Source organism: Hyperolius riggenbachi, chromosome 4 (assembly GCF_040937935.1).
Source record: "Hyperolius riggenbachi isolate aHypRig1 chromosome 4, aHypRig1.pri, whole genome shotgun sequence".
Lineage (NCBI taxonomy): Eukaryota > Metazoa > Chordata > Amphibia > Anura > Hyperoliidae > Hyperolius > Hyperolius riggenbachi.
The window spans coordinates 39,135,870-39,153,187 of NC_090649.1; the positions used below are offsets into that span (position 1 = coordinate 39,135,870).

The 17,318-nt window shown below is 49.3% G+C and overlaps 1 protein-coding gene across 14 annotated transcripts in view; it reads right to left on the reverse strand.

Annotated features, from left to right (window-relative positions):
- OTOF (otoferlin) overlaps window positions 1-17,318 on the reverse strand; it is a 500,418-nt gene that overhangs the window by 330,954 nt on the left and 152,146 nt on the right. For all 14 annotated transcript variants that reach the window (XM_068279952.1, XM_068279942.1, XM_068279943.1 and 11 more), the window contains exon 3: window positions 2,953-3,041. In XM_068279952.1, coding sequence (XP_068136053.1) covers window positions 2,953-3,041 — 89 coding nt within the window. The remainder of the gene's footprint in view (window positions 1-2,952; window positions 3,042-17,318) is intronic.

A 17,318-nucleotide genomic window follows, 5' to 3' on the forward strand; every position in this document is an offset into this window, starting at 1 on the left:
GGTTTTTAAATGTGTATTTTTTTTCCTTTGAAACTTTAAAATCGATTTTCTCAAAAACTATAAGGTCTTTTTGAATTTTTTTCCCTCTTGTAGCCACTGGGGGCCCCTACAGGCTCTGGGGCCCTGGGGCAATTGCCTCCTTTGCCTCTATGGTAGCGCTGCCGGCCCTGGCTCTACCTGCATTGACCTCACAGAGGTGACAGGTGCTCTTTAGTGGCTGGTCGGTCTCTGGCTGCTCTCCAGTTAGCGGGGGACACTGGACTCCCTAATTAGCAGCATGAGGAGTGATGAGCGGGGACATTACTCAGCGGGGAGGTGACACTCCTGTACGGCCGTCTCTGATCTTTATTATTTAATAATTCATCTGCAGCCTGTGTCACCAGGCCGCTATCAGATGTCTTTTATCCCCCACCTCTATTATTCATCACAAGCCTCCATTGTCAGGCTGCTCCTTTGTCTGATCAGACTGCTTCATCAAAGTCCATTGTGATGATCCGGGGCGCTGGGCTGCCGCTGTCCAGCAAACAGGGCCCGACAGTTATTCACAGCATCAGCATCAGCACATCGTCTGTCTGCAGAAATGTACTTCAAAGGGTTAATGAACCTACCTACATACCAGGCATACCTACACCAAGATCCTCCGCAACAAACTACACTCATGGGGGAGGGGGGGGGGGATACCTACGGTCTCCCTGCTCACTATAATCATGGGGGAGGGGCTGCTCACCTGTGGTCTCACTGCTTGCTACATTCATGGGGGAGGGGCATGAACTGGGCACAATGAGGGCATGATATGGAACCAGTGACAACATGAACTTGGCATACTTATGACATGAACTGGGTACAATAGCTGCATGATCTGGGCACAATGACGGCATGCACTGGGCATACAGAGGGCACATCACTGAGCACACACAGAGCATGATCTGGGCACACTGACAGCATGCACTGGGCATACAGAGGGCACATCACTGAGCACACACAGAGCATGAGCTGGGCACACTGACGACATGACCTGGGTACAATGGCAGCATGATCTGGGCACACTGACGGCATAAACTGGGTACAATGGCGGCATGAACTGGGCATACTGAGGGCACATAACTGGGCACACACAGGACATGAGCTGGGCACACAGAGGACATGAGCTGGGCACACACAGGTCATGAGCTGGACACACACAGGGCATAAGCTGGGCACACACAGGGCATGATCTGAGCACACAGGTGGTAGCCATTCAGATGCAGCATGTTTGGGAAGTGATGCCACCTCTGCCTGCTGTCTAAAACACAGAGGACATGAACTGGGCGCACACAGAGGGCACATCACTGGGCACACACAGGGCATGAGCTGGGCACACAGAGGGTGTGGTACAGTGTGGCTGGGCACACGGAGGACGTGGTATGGTGAGGCTGGGCACCCAGAGGATGTGGTATGGTAAGGCTGGACACACAGAGGCCGTGGTATGGTGAGGCTGGGCACACAGAGGGCATGGTATGGTGAGGCTGGGCACACAGAGGGCATGGTATGGTGTGGCTGGGCACACAGAGGGTGTGGCATGGTGTGGCTGGGCACACAGAGGGTGTGGCTGGGCACACAGAGGGCGTGGTATGGTGTGGCTGGGCACACAGAGGGTGTGGCATGGTGTGGCTGGGCACACAGAGGGTGTGGCATGGTGTGGCTGGGCACACAGAGGGTGTGGCATGGTGTGGCTGGGCACACAGAGGGTGTGGCATGGTGTGGCTGGGCACACAGAGGGTGTGGTTTGGTGAGGCTGGGCACACAGAGGGTGTGGTATGGTGAGGCTGGGCACACAGAGGGCATGTATGGTGTGGCTGGGCACACAGAGGGTGTGGCATGGTGTGGCTGGGCACACAGAGGGCATGGTATGGTGAGGCTGGGCACACAGAGGGTGTGGTATGGTAAGGCTGGGCACACAGAGGACATGTATGGTGTGACTGGGCACACAGAGGGTGTGGCATGGTGTGGCTGGGCACACAGAGAGTGTGGCATTGTGTGGCTGGGCACACAGAGGGTGTGGCATTGTGTGGCTGGGCACACAGAGGGTGTGGCATGGTGTGGCTGGGCACACAGAGGGTGTGGCATGGTGTGGCTGGGCACACAGAGGGTGTGGCATGGTGTGGCTGGGCACACAGAGGGTGTGGCATGGTGTGGCTGGGCACACAGAGGGTGTGGCATGGTGTGGCTGGGCACACAGAGGGTGTGGTTTGGTGTGACTGGGCACACAGAGGGTGTGGCATGGTGTGGCTGGGCACACAGAGAGTGTGGCATTGTGTGGCTGGGCACACAGAGGGTGTGGTTTGGTGTGACTGGGCACACAGAGGGTGTGGCATGGTGTGGCTGGGCACACAGAGGGTGTGGCTGGGCACACAGAGGGTGTGGTTTGGTGTGACTGGGCACACAGAGGGCGTGGTATGGTGAGGCTGGGCACACAGAGGGTGTGGTATGGTGTGGCTGGGCACACAGAGGGTGTGGCATGGTGTGGCTGGGCACACAGAGGGTGTGGTATGGTGTGGCTGGGCACACAGAGGGTGTGGCATGGTGTGGCTGGGCACACAGAGGGTGTGGCATGGTGTGGCTGGGCACACATATTGTGTGGTTTGGTGTGACTGGGCACACAGAGGGCGTGGTATGGTGAGGCTGGGCACACAGAGGGTGTGGTATGGTGTGGCTGGGCACACAGAGGGTGTGGCATGGTGTGGCTGGGCACACAGAGGGTGTGGCATGGTGTGGCTGGGCACACAGAGGGTGTGGCATGGTGTGGCTGGGCACACATATTGTGTGGTTTGGTGTGACTGGGCACACAGAGGGCGTGGTATGGTGTGGCTGGGCACACAGAGGGTGTGGTATGGTGTGGCTGGGCACACAGAGGGTGTGGCATGGTGTGGCTGGGCACACAGAGGGTGTGGCATGGTGTGGCTGGGCACTGACCTGTTGGTGAAGACTTTGCTGTAGTTGAACACTTGTATTTCCAGCATCTCATTCCCGTCAATGTTACTGGCGATCGGCCAGCGGAACGTCTGCAGAGAAGAGAACATGCCATTAGATGGCGCTCACCAGTACAGCCGGCACAGACAGCAGTCTACATCCACTATTGCCATGTATCATTACAGCTGTTCCAGCATTATTATTTATTTCTTTATACAGTGCCAACATCTTCTGTATCACTTTACAAAACAAATATTAGGGAGCATATATACATGAGAAGTTCTGTACAATCAGGACATCCAGCAATACAAGTACAGGCATACTGTACCAGATGTGTGGTACGAGGCGTTACCTGGTACATGTTCATATGATTACTTATAGCTGAATAAAATTGGGCATACACTTATAGATTTACAGCAGATTCGACCATCAGATAGATTCCTGTCAGGTCGAATCTGACAGGAATCTGATGAACAATGAGTTCTGGTTCACCATGAGCTTGCTGGTTAGTCTGAATCTATCTGATGTGTGCCACACACTAGGAACAGATTTCCTATAGATTTCAGAATGAAATCTATTGGAAACCAATCTTAAGGTAGCCATACACTGGTCGATTAGCCAATAGATCGAGCAACTGACAGATCCCTATGTGATCGAATCTGATCAGAGAGGGATCGTATGGCTGCCTTTACTGCAAACAGATTGTGAATCGGTTTCAGGCTGAAACCGATCACAATCTGTTGAGCTGCTCCTGCCGCCTGTCTCCCCCCCCCCCCCCATATACATTACCTGAAGCTGTCTCCGGGTCCTCTTCTCCGCGCTGCACCCCGCACCGCATCCCAGCGTACACTGTGTCACTCCGTGACCAGGAAGTTCAAATACAGCGCCCTCTATTTGAACTTCCTGGTCACTGGAGTGACACAGGAAGTTAATGTACGCTGGGATGGTGCAGGAACAGAGCGGTGCAGCGCGGAGAAGATGCCCGGGAGCCAGCGTCAGGTAATGTATACCTGTATCGGATCGACCACCGCTAGCGACGCGCTCCCTACCCGCGGGCGATCGACGGTAATTTCCCGCACGGCGCGATCGACGGACCGATCTGATTTCGGGAGGAAATCGGATCGGCGGGTGCGTTTAGAGCGAACGATTGGCAGCAGATTCGATCCCAGTGATCGAATCTGTTGTCGAAACGGCGGCAAATCGGGCCAGTGTATGGGCAGCTTAAATGTATTATTGCACCATTATATCCAATGCAACTCTACGGGCCATCGATCTGCTGCCAGCAGCAGATCGACCTAGATTTTTCATCCGGTCAGATAGATCAAATCGATCAAAACCGGCCGCAAATTGATCGATCGGCTGATTCGATAGAATCAATGGCTGAAATCGACCAGTGTATGGGCATCTTAAGAAAGACTAGTAGGAGGTTTCTGGCTTTGCAAGCTTACAATCTAGTGGGCAGTGGGGTGGGGGCAATAGAAAACGATGCGGGTTAGCGGACGAGGCAGTAAAACCTCCAATGCTACCAATAGCAAATGACAGGCTTGTCTGAACAGGTGTGTTTTGAAACTGCTTGTGAAGGTTTCCAGTCTCGGAGCATGATTGACTGGCTGTGGGAGAGAATTCCAAAGGAGATGTGACCCCCATGAGAAGTCTTGAATGCGAGAGTGGGAGGAGGTAGCTAAGCTGAAGGACAAGAAGGTCTCCAGGTGACGAAGCTGGCGATTTGGGCGCATGATAAATAGCTGGTCTATATATAGCTGTATTTTGGTATGTAATCCCGCCCTCCCAGCCAGGGCCGGTTCCCTCATGAAGCAAGGGGAAACACTTGCATCAGGCACAGGGATTCCAGAAGCAGCAAGTTTGTACTGTGTGTTTAGACTTACAGCATGCAGTCAGAGCGGGAAGGCTCTATAGGACATAGGACACTGAGCCTTACCTCTCCTTAGGTAAGTATTCGTTTTTTTTTTGTTTTTTTTTAAGATTCCAATTAGCTTCAAAGCGGAATTCCAGTGAAAATAACATAATGGCGACATGTTTCTGTTGGCAAGTGATGTCAGTGGAAGGAGATGCTGCTTGCTTTTTTTGACTGTTGGAAACAGCGGTTATTTCCCACAATACATCACGGCTCCCACAGTGTGATGTGAGCACTTCGGTGCTGTGAGGCGCTGACATCACACTGTGGGAGGGGGTTTCACCACAATATCAGCCATACAGCGCCCCCTGATGGTCTGTTTGTGAAAAGGAATAGATGTCTCATGTAAAAGGGGGTATCAGCTACTGATTGGGGTGAAGTTCAATTCTCGATTACGGTTTCTCTTTAATACCCCTTTTTTACTGTTGGATTTTTGCTTTTACACACCATCCTGGCAGCCAGGCACGAGTTCTCCAGCTATTCCGATTCTGGAGTCAGTTCAAAGCCGGCAGCAGCTTAATATTCCGCAGCGGTGGATCCGGCGAGTGTTCCCAGGCCGCAGAGAACATGGCAGCAAATTATTATTATTCTTTTTTCCCGATGTGGGCACAAAGAGCCTCCGACTAATGAAGACGCAGGGCTGGCTGAGGAACACAGACACAATAGCGTGAGCGAAAACCCCCCTAAGGTCTAATTTATATTTTATCGCAGATTTCAAACGCGGCACAGAGACGGCGTGCGGGAGAGAGAAGCAGAGGCGGCTTATTAGCTATTCTCCGCGCTTGTGATCCCACCGCTGCCACCACTACTCACATTTCCCATTCACTGTACCAGCCGCCCGGATCCCGAGCCACTCAGACTATTTACTGTACACCGTGAAATACATGACAATATGGCAGCCCCATAGGCAAACGCAGGGGGGGATTACAGCTGCCCAGAATCCCCCCTCAGACCAGGGCCAGTGCAGTGTCTGTGGACAGGCACAAGTTTAGACACCAGAATATCTGCAGACATCCTGCAGCTCACAGCACTGCCCCCTTTCCCTGTTACAGTTGGCTTGGGATGTAACAGCAGTGTGTGTACAGAGCATGGAGCAGCTCTGGGGAACTCATCAGAGTCAGGTATGAGCACAACCCTGTGCCCTGCTGTCTGTATGGTTCACTTCCCCTTCATTACCAATGGCAGCTGTCCTCATCATTATCTGTATCCAAACTGCTCCTAATAGATCCCGTTGTCAGTCGGTCCGTCAATTGCATTATTTGTACCCAGCATGATGTCCTACTATGTGATTATACTGTATTGTGCGTGGATGAGGGAGACTTTTCAGGAATCCCCCCATAGAAAATCCTGGGTTTGCCCCTGAGCCCGGAGAGTCCCGCGGTCTCCGCTCTGCCGTGACTGCCGCCTTCTAACTGGCAGGAGGAAGAAGGAGAGACACCTCTGATGAGCAGGAGGATCAGGCATAGGTCAAGGCTGTCAAAAATACACGTTTGCCTAACCGGAGCATTGGGACGAGAAATTACATTTTGCTCTTCCAGTTTTTCGTTTGTGTTTTGTCAATTCACTTGAAAGTTTTTAAGTTTGCAGGATGATTTTATGATGGTTTACAGCACACCTAAATTGAGAGGGATATGGAGGCTGCCATATTTATTTCCTTTTAAACAATGCACATTGCCTGGCAGCCCTGCTAGGCCTCTGTCCATTCTTTGTTAATAAAATTATTGTTGATATCTACCGATATTCTTCGTTTTTAAAGTGTAAATAGTGTAAATGATCATAATAAAATATTGGTATATATTAACAATATATTACTACAACTTAAAGGACCACTATCGCAAAAAAATTGTAAAATTTAAAGTCCATGTAATCACATAGAAATAAGAAATATGTTTCTTCTAGAGTGAAATGAGCCATACAGGATCTTCTAAAAAATTAGCATATTGTGATAAAGTAGTTCAAGCCTTTTATTGTTTTAATATTGATGATTTTGACATACAGCTCATGAAAACCCAAATTTCCTATCTCAAAAAATTAGCATATTTCATCCGACCAATGAAAGAAAAGTGTTTTTAAAACAAAAAAAGTCAACCTTCAAATAATTATGTTCAGTTATGCACTCAATACTTGGTCGGGAATCCTTTTGCAGAAATGACTGCTTCAATGCGGCGTGGCATGGAGGCAATCAGCCTGTGGTACTGCTCAGGTGTTATGGAGGCCCAGGATGCTTCCATAGCGGCCTTAAGCTCATCCAGAGTGTTGGGTCTTGTGTCTCTCAACTTTCTCTTCACAATATCCCACAGATTCTCTATGGCAGGCTTTCTCAACCAGGGTTCCTTGAGGACTCTGCAGGGGTTCCCTGGCATTTTCCCCCATCGTGGTGGAAGTATAATAGAGCACATAATAGGTGGTACTGTAACAAGAAGCACTAAATTGGGGCATCAGGAGACAGTATAATGAGTGGCAGTGTAATGGGGGTAGTGAAATAAACAGCCACACATACTTTTAAAGACCATTCCTCCTGCAAAATAAATGCAGGGGATCCTCGAGACCAAAACATTGTTTGCAGGGGTTCCTTGAGATCCAAAAGTTATTTGCAGGGTTCCTTCATGGTAGAAAGGTTGAGAAAGGCTGCTCTATGGGGTTCAGGTCAGGAGAGTTGGCAGGCCAATTGAGCACAGTAATACCATGGTCAGTAAACCATTTACCAGTGGTTTTGGCACTGTGAGCAGGTGCCAGGTCGTGCTGAAAAATGAAATCTTCATCTCCATAAAGCTTTTCAGCAGATGGAAGCATGAAGTGCTCCAAAATCTCCTGATAGCTAGCTGCATTGACCCTGCCCTTGATAAAACACAGTGGACCAACACCAGCAGCTGACATGGCACCCCTGACTATCACTGACTGTGGGTACTTGACATTGGACTTCAGGCATTTTGGCATTTCCCTCTCCCCAGTCTTCCTCCAGACTCTGGCACCTTGATTTCCGAATGACATGCAAAAGTTGCTTTCATCCGAAAAAAGTACTTTGGACCACTGAGCAACAGTCCAGTGCTGCTTCTCTGTAGCCCAGGTCAGGCGCTTCTGCCGCTGTTTCTGGTTCAAAAGTGGGTTCATGCTTCCATCTGCTGAAAAGCTTTATGGAGATGAAGTTTTCATTTTTCAGCACGACCTGGCACCTGCTCACAGTGCCAAAACCACTGGTAAATGGTTTACTGACCATGGTATTACTGTGCTCAATTGGCCTGCCAACTCTCCTGACCTGAACCCCATAGAGAATCTGTCGGATATTGTGAAGAGAAAGTTGAGAGACGCAAGACCCAACACTCTGGATGAGCTTAAGGCCGCTATCGAAGCATCCTGGGCCTCCATAACACCTGAGCAGTGCCACAGGCTGATTGCCTCCATGCCACGCCACATTGAAGCAGTCATTTCTGCAAAAGGATTCCCGACCAAGTATTGAGTGCATAACTGAACATAATTATTTGAAGGTTGACTTTTTTTGTTTTAAAAACACTTTTCTTTTATTGGTCGGATGAAATATGCTAATTTTTTGAGATAGGAATTTTGGGTTTTCATGAGCTGTATGCCAAAATCATCAATATTAAAACAATAAAAGGCTTGAACTACTTCAGTTGTGTGTAATGAATCTAAAATATATGAAAGTCTAATGTTTATCAGTACATTACAGAAAATAATGAACTTTATCACAATATGCTAATTTTTTGAGAAGATCCTGCACATTACTTTTCTCCTGTGTTGCTGTCACTTACAGTCAGCAGTAGAAATTCAACAAAACTGTCAGGTTTTGGGCTAGTCCATCTCTTCATAGGGGATTCTCAGCAAGGCCTTTATTCTTAAAAAAGACACTCCTTGAAAAGGATTTCTACAAAGATGCTGGCCAGCCTCCCTGCTCGCTGCACACTTTTTTGTCAGTTGGACGAAGCAACTGCCATTCACTATGCGCTTATGAAACCTAACAAAACCCTGAGAATCCCCCATGAGGAGATAGGCTAGTCCAAAACCTTTTGGTTCTGTCAGATTTCTCCTACCTTCTGTAAATAACCGCAACATAAGTGAAAAGTAATTTATGTCTCATTTTGCTCTGCAAAGAAACATAATTTTTATTTGTATGTGTTTACATGTATTTTAAATGTTAAGATTTTCGCAATAGTGGTCCTTACCTAACCCTGCTCTCACACAGAACCCTCCCTTCCTGACGCCTAACCCTAAAACCCACTCTTCCTGATGCCTAAGGGCCCTTTTACACTTAATCAGTTGGTGTGCGTTAGTACGCGTTGGTACGCGTTAGTACGCGTTTTTTTCCATAGCAGTGCATTGTGACAAAGATTTCAGTTAAAACGCGTTAAGTGTGAAAGGTGCCATAGGAAAACATGGGACTTACTTTGAAAATCAGTTTTCTTTCCGTTTTAACTGAGAGCAACTGATTAAGTGTAAAAGGGCCCTAACCCTAAAAAATCCCCTTTCTGACGCCTAACCATAAACCCCCTTTCCTGACGCCTAACCGTAAACCTCACTTCCTGACGCCTAACCCTAAGACCACCCTTCCTGACGCCTAATCCTAAAACCCCCCCTTCTGACGCCTAACCCTAAACCCCCTCTCCTAACGTCTAATCCTAAATCACCTCTTCCTGACGCCTAACCCTAAAACCCCCCTTCCTGATGCCTAATCCTAAACATCTCTTCCTGACGCCATACCCTAAACCCCCCCTTCCTGACGCCTAACCCTAAACCCCCCTTCCTGACGCCTAACCCTAAAACCCCCCTTCCTGATGCCTAATCCTAAACATCTCTTCCTGATGTCATACCCTAAAACCCCCCTTCCTGACGCCTAACCCTAAACCCCCCCCTTTTGCCGCCTATCCTTCAACACCCCTGTCCATGACGCCTAACCCTCCCCTTCCTGACTAAAACCCCCATTCTTGACTCCCAACCCTAAACCCCACCTTCCTTACTTTATATGATTGAAAACGATACATTTTAAAAATGAATAATTTCAAAACACCAAACATTAAAAATGTTAAAAACTATAACTTTCTCATTTTTAAAACGATAAGCTATGGCTAAGGTATTGGAGGCAGAGGATCAGCAGAATAGCCAGGCAATGTGTAGCCTCCATATTCCTCTCACTTCAGTAGGTGTCCAGTTGTAGCTGCCTTATTACATGACCTGAATGATTGTAGATAATATCCTCTGCATTGTCAGCTCACTGTTTGCACTGTGCTGTGTATGGCGGCAGGAGACAGCCGACTTGCAGATCCTGTGTGCCCCATCTGTCTGATGGCAGCACGCAGGGAGCCCACATCTCCCGGGGCATCAGCAACTGTTCTGTCTCTCTGTGCCAACCTCTGTGTCTTCCTCCACAGCCATGCCAGGCTCTGATGTCATAGCTGGGTGGCTGCTATAACTCCCTAACGCCTCTCGATGCTGATCAGGCCAGAGTGCAAGCTCCTGGGCCCGGGAGTAATTTACTATCCTGGCTGGCAGCCTTTGAAAAATCCTGATACACACACAATAGAGGAGGTCTGGGGGAGACAAGGAGGAGCGCACACTGTGTGTTAATATAACAGTTGAAGGCTTCACACAAGTGTTGCTCCCCTCAGAAAAGTATTAAGATGTAATGCGGCCAGCTCCGTTTCTAGGGGTGGGACAGGCAGGTGAACGCTCTGAGCGCTGTGAGGTTGGGGGGCGCAGTGATGGAGTAGGGGGGTCACGGGGAGCCTGACTTCTCTCTCCCTCCCTCTCCCTGGGGCCCCCCTCCATGCTCCCCCCTCTTTGCAGAGAAAGTGCAGCTGGTAGCCTCATATTACCGGTAGCAACTCGCCTCTCTTCCCGCTCCAATCGCCGCTCACTTGCCGCTGGTCTCCTCCGTCTGCATAGCCTCTTATACACCCTCTGCTAATCAGGAAGTAGAGAGTGTATACGCGGCTACGAAGATGGAGGAGACCAGTGGCAAGTAATCGGTGTTAGGAGCGGGAAGAGAGGTGAGTTGCTAATACGAGGCTACTACCAGCTGCACTAGCCGGGAGTACAGAGAGGGGCCCCGGGGGAAAGGGAAGGTGAAGTAGGCAGTGTCAGACCGGGAGCTGGAAAAGCTGGGGAAATCCACTTGCTGGCCAAGCAGCAGTAATCAGGTGTTGCTGCTCACAGGGAAGACTTGCTGCAGGTTTCTGTTGGGAGTGATAACGCAGGGTTACTGCTGCTTGGCCAGCAGGTGGATTTCCTCTATTTTTCCACCTCCCAGTCCGACACTGGAAATAGGGCTCCCCTCCCCACGGCTGACTCCCAGTGTGGCTGTGGCTCCCCTTCCATTGCCTATATGGGGTGCACCTATACCTTCCATCACCTATATGGGGGGCACCTATACCTAGCTACCTATACTAAAGGCACCTATAGCTAGCTACTAATACTGAAGGCACCTTTACTTAGTTAACTTTTCTGAAGTCACCTATACCTAGCTAACCTATACTGTCAGCACCTATACCTAGCTAACCTATATTGAAGGCACCTATACCTAGCTAACTTATACTGGCGGCACCTATACCTAGCTAACCTGGCACCTATAGCTAGCTATCTATACTGGGGGCATACATACCTGACTGGGGGCGTAGTATCGGTTTGTGAGTCCACGGGGAGGGGGGGGGGTGCAATTTTTACACTCTTGCCTTGGGTCCAATTTAGCCTAGAAATTGCTGAATGCGGCCTAAGCTAGAAAGCAGTTATTTCCCTCTGCTGATGATCACCTGGCTTTTTTTAATAAGATTTGGTGGGGCTAGCATCCACAAGTCCCCTAACCAGGCCCTAGGCAACTGCCTAGCATTTCATGAATAGCAGTTTAACAGCCAAAATAGTTAGATACCTACAGCCTCCCTAATGACAGCTAGACTTAGCAACTGCCATTCAGGAAATGGTTTTAAAAACAAAGTAAACCCTGAGAATCTCCTCATGGGGGATTCTCAGGGTTTTCTTTGTTTTCAACAGCATTTCCTGAACGGCAGTTGCAAAGTCTAACTAACAAAATAGCGTGCAAGTGAGTAGGGAGGCTGACTGGCATCTAACTATTTTGGCAATTAAACTGACGTTCAGGAAATGCTGTTAAAAACAAAGAAAAAGCCCAGAGAATCCCCCATGAGCAGATAGACTAGTCCAAAACCTGTAAGTTCTGTCAGATTTTAAGTGCTTACTTTTTTTCCTTTAACCACTTAAAGGACTTACGAGGTCAAATCATAAAAAAAGTCAAATACCTGTATGCTAATTTAAGGCACGGAGGACGTCGTCCGCGCCCTCCGTGCCGTTCTGCCAGGGCCCCTGCGCTCAATAGCCCCCCGGCCTGCTCACGGCCGCTGGGCCCGGGTCGGGCTCTCTTGGCTGCACAAAGGTGGCCGCATGAGCCGGCCGCGAGTGCGGCTGCTCAGCTCTAGGGCCAACCCCCCGATCCACGCAACTCCTACGCAGGTGAGCTCGGCATAACCGGCAAGGAGGTTAAGGACCGTAGGCTTACACCCCTAGTGACCAAGCTATTCTTTACAATTCAGGCCACTGCAGCTTTAAAGGGAACCTAAACTGAGAAGGATATGGATTTTTCCTTTTAAAATAATACCAGTTGCCTGACTCTCCTGCTGATCCTGTGTCTCTAATACTTTCAGCCACAGCCCCTGAACAAGCATGCAGATCAGGTGCTCTGACTGAAGTCAGACTGGATTAGCTGCATGCTTGTTTCAGGTGTGAGATCCAGATACTACTGCAGCAGGACTGCCAGGCAACTGGTATCGTTTAAAAGGAAACCCCCATATCCCTATCAGTTAGGCAGGGAACACACTTGACTTTCAGTTTTCCGCGCGCGTTTTTCTGCACACCAAGTGTGTTTCCATGCAGGAAAACGCGCGCGTTTTTTCATAGCAGCTGATGTAATTGATACAGAAAACTGACAACATGTGCAGAATCAGGATGCAGAATGTCAGTTTTTTTTCTGCGTGCGAGAAACACATTAAGTGTGCACTAGCCCATTGATTAACATGAGTTCTCAGTTTTTCTGTGCAGAAAACGCGTACGAAAACTGTCAAGTGTGTTCCCTGCCTGAAGGTTCCCTTTAAGGGCTTGCTGCAGGGTCGTACAACTCAGCAAACAAGTTATTCCCCCCCCCCCCCCCCCCCCCCCCGCCCTTCCCTCTCTGCTTTCTGTTGGTTGGCTCTGATCACTGCTCCTGTGTTTGTTTGGGTTTCCTTTGTATCTGTTCGAGTTTTTTTTTAAATACATTTTGGCAATTTCTTATTTAATTCCTCCCCCCCTGGCAGCCAATCCCAGCGATCGGCCCTGACAGGCATCAGCCTTAAGCTGGCCACTAACGGTCCAATTTGTAGCGAAAAATCGTTCGAGCGATCAGAAATTCTGATCGAATTGGTTGTAAATAATCTCCATTGCTGGACACAATCGATTATGAACGAGTAAAAAAAATGTCGCCCGAATGAATTTTCGTCGAACAAAAATTTGGATTTTCTTGGTGGTCGTGATAGATAGGAACCAATGATTGGTTAGTTGATGGTGTAGTGAACGATTTTTCGTCCGATCAGAATTTCTGATCGCTTGAACGATTTTTCGCTAGAAATTGGACTGTTAGTGGCCAGCTTTAGATTGCAGCGCTGTACATTGTAAATAGACGGCGGTTTTGCTGTCTAACAATCTCCTAGCGGCGATCGCCGCTGGGAGGCTGATGACGGAGCGGAGCACCGCTATTGAAAAAGAGCGATCTCCTGCAACACACGTCCCCAGGACTGCATGCCAATTGGCGTTAGGCGGTCCTAGGGTTGCCGCCGCGTTCACCCCAATTGGCATGAGGATGTCTTCAAGTAGTTAAAACAAACCTGAACTGAAAATTAAAAGTCAAAATAAACATACACACGTTTTACTTCCCTCCCGTGTAGTCTGCTCATCATTCTCTTTATTCTCTCCTGCATTCTGTTTGCCCGCTGTGATCAATGGAATTCTCCCTTCCTCTATTTAAAAAATGGCCATGATCCCAAAACAGCTTCCTGGTCAGCACACTGTTAAACTGTAATATCGCGCACGTGAGCCATAGGGAAACATGGACATTACCTGGCACATCAGCAGTCCATTCATTTATAACTGACAACAACTGATATATAACTGACAGCAACTGATATTTCAGTTATGACAAAATCTTTTCAGAACTGGAAGGAATCGTAAGAAGAAAATGGTGAGTTTCTGAAAGATACTGTCAGTGAGGTGAGTATGAAATATTCATATATCATGTGTTTCTTTTAACTACTTAAAGAGACACTGAAGCGAGACTAAATCTCGCTTCAGCTCTCATATATAGCAGGGGCATGTGTGCCCCTGCTAAAACGCCGCTATCCCGCGGCTGCACGAGGGTCCCTGACCCCCCAACCCACCCCCCGCAAACCTTGGTCGCAAGTTGGTCGTAGATTTTTGCTTCCTGGAGGCAGGGCTAACGGCTGCAGCCCTGCCTCCCAGCGCGTCTGTCGCCGCCTCTCCCCGCCCCTCTCAGTGAAGGAAGACTGAGAGGGGTGGGGGAGAGGCGGAGATACGCGCTGACAGTCGCGCGTGGGGCAGGGCTGCGGCGGTTAGCCCTGCCCCAATGCGGAAGCGCTCCCCCGCATTACGGAGGGGATTTGGGGGGACAGGGACCCCCGTTCAGCCGCGGGATAGCGGCGTTTTAGCAGGGGCACACGTGCCAGTGCTATATATGAGGTCTGAAGCGAGATCTATTCTCGCTTCAGACTCTCTTTAAAGATCGCCCCACGCCAACGGGCGTGGTCGCGGTGGCAGCCCCAGGACCGCCTAACGCCGATTGGGGGGGGGGGGGGGATCACTGTGTTGTGCGGTCCTGCAGCTTGGCCTTAAAGCTGCAGTGACCAATTATGCAAAACACAGCCTGGTCTTTAGGGGGTTTACCACTGTGGTCCTCAAGTGGTTAAACTATTTTACTCGGTTCAGATTCCCTTTAAGCCAGATCCTGAGACGCTTGCTTTGGTCACTCTAGATTTTAAACTGTTTTCAGAAATGGACACTTATTTCTCTTTCTTTCGGTGGTTTCGGCTGAGCAGATGTGATAATGTGTATGATGTGCGCGGCCGCCGCTGGAGTCTTTGTTTAGTGGAGGATGTTGCGGCGATAAAACCTGCGCGGTGCTTTATTCCTCATTAGGGAGCGCGCTGCAGTACCACGCGAACGCTCAGAGTAATTCAGTTAAGAGGCCGGAGCCTTTTTATTTCATTTTCCGGGCCGAGACCTCCAGCTGTGGTTAATGAGGTAAAATCCATCACATCTGGCGTTGGCTGGAGGGAAGGGTTTGCTGTGCGCGATTTGTGTTTCTATAGAACTAGCGGGCTGCGAAAGACGCTCAGAAATACGCCAGCCTCCTCTCCTGCACAGCTGCCAACAGAAGATTCACAGCTTCTCCACAAGGCAAATAAGTAAACAGAATGCCAGGCCTGAGACATAACCAGGGTCGTTTTTAGGCATAGGCAAACTGGACAGATGCCTGGAGTGACAACTGTAGGAGGGGACCGCACAGAGCACCCTGTACTTTATGGAATGCTTATAGCTAACTGTTAGTTCCATGAAAGCAGCAGGGACTGCCATACCATCCTCCAAAACAAACATATATAAGTAAATACTAGTTCTACTAGTTCTACTTACATAACACATGTTTTGTACTGTCCACATTTTCATTTCAGTGAATTTTATATAGTACATGAAGAGAAACTGTTTCAGGCATTTTCCATGTTAAATGTTTCTGACTAAAGCCAATCCTGATGTAATTTCTTCCCTTAGGACTCGTTCACACTAGGAGTGTTTGCTGACTTTTTTAAGCGCTGGCGAATTTGCAAATCGCACTAAAAGCGCTTGTGCAATGATTTCCTATGACAATGTTAACATGTAAGCGTTTAGATTTTCTAGAGATCGCAAACGCGCTACATGTACCATTTTCTGAGCGCTTTGGCTCAATGGAAGGTATTGGGAAATAGAAATCGCAAAGCGCTTGAAAAAGCGATCACAGGATGGCTCTGTGCACCGTATGTAGAGAGAGGTGGTCAGCCAGTCTCGTATCTCAGTCCTGCGGAGACTCTGCCACACATGGTGGATTGTATCTGTGACAGGAATACGAGTCACAGGATGGCTCTGTGCACCGTATGTAGAGAGAGGCGGTCAGCCAGTCTCGTATCTCAGTCCTGTGGAGACTCTGTCACACATGGTGGATTGTATCTGTGACAGGAATACGAGTCACAGGATGGCTCTGTGCACCGTATGTAGAGAGAGGCGGTCAGCCAGTCTCGTATCTCAGTCCTGTGGAGACTCTGCCACACATGGTGGATTGTATCTGTGACAGGAATACGAGTCACAGGATGGCTCTGTAGCCTCTATGTAGAGAGAGGTGGTCAGCCAGTCTCGTATCTCAGTCCTGTGGAGACTCTGCCACACATGGAGGATTGTATCTGTGACAGGAATACGAGTCACAGGATGGCTCTGTAGCCTGTATGTAGAGAGAGGCGGTCAGCCAGTCTCGTATCTCAGTCCTGCGGAGACTCTGCCACACATGGAGGATTGTATCTGTGACAGGAATACGAGTCACAGGATGGCTCTGTAGCCTGTATGTAGAGAGAGGCGGTCAGCCAGTCTCGTATCTCAGTCCTGCGGAGACTCTGCCACACATGGTGCATTGTATCTGTGACAGGAATACGAGTCACATGATGGCTCTGTAGCCTATATGTAGAGAGAGGTGGTCAGCCAGTCTGGTATCTCAGTCCTGCGGAGACTCTGCCACACATGGAGGATTGTATCTGTGACATGAATACGAGTCACAGGATGGCTCTGTGGACCGTATGTAGAGAGAGGTGGTCAGTCAGTCTCGTATCTCAGTCCTGCGGAGACTCTGCCACACATGGAGGATTGTATCTATGACAGGAATACGAGTCACAGGATGGCTCTGTGCACCGTATGTAGAGAGAGGCGGTCAGCCAGTCTGGTATCTCAGTCCCGTGGAGACTCTGCCACACATGGTGGATTGTGTCTGTGACAGGAATACGAGTCACAGGATGGCTCTGTAGCCTGTATGTAGAGAGAGGCATTCAGCCAGTCTGGTATCTCAGTCCTGTGGAGACTCTGCCACACATGGAGGATTGTATCTGTGACAGGAATACGGGTCACAGGATGGCTCTGTAGCCGTATGTAGAGAGAGGTGGTCAGCCAGTCTCGTATCTCAGTCCTGTGGAGACTCTGCCACACATGGTGGATTGTATCTGTGACAGGAATACGAGTCACAGGATGGCTCTGTAGCCTGTATGTAGAGAGAGGCGGTCAGCCAGTCTGGTATCTCAGTCCTGCGGAGACTCTGCCACACATGGTGGATTGTATCTGTGACAGGAATACGAGTCACAGGATGGCTCTGTGCACCGTA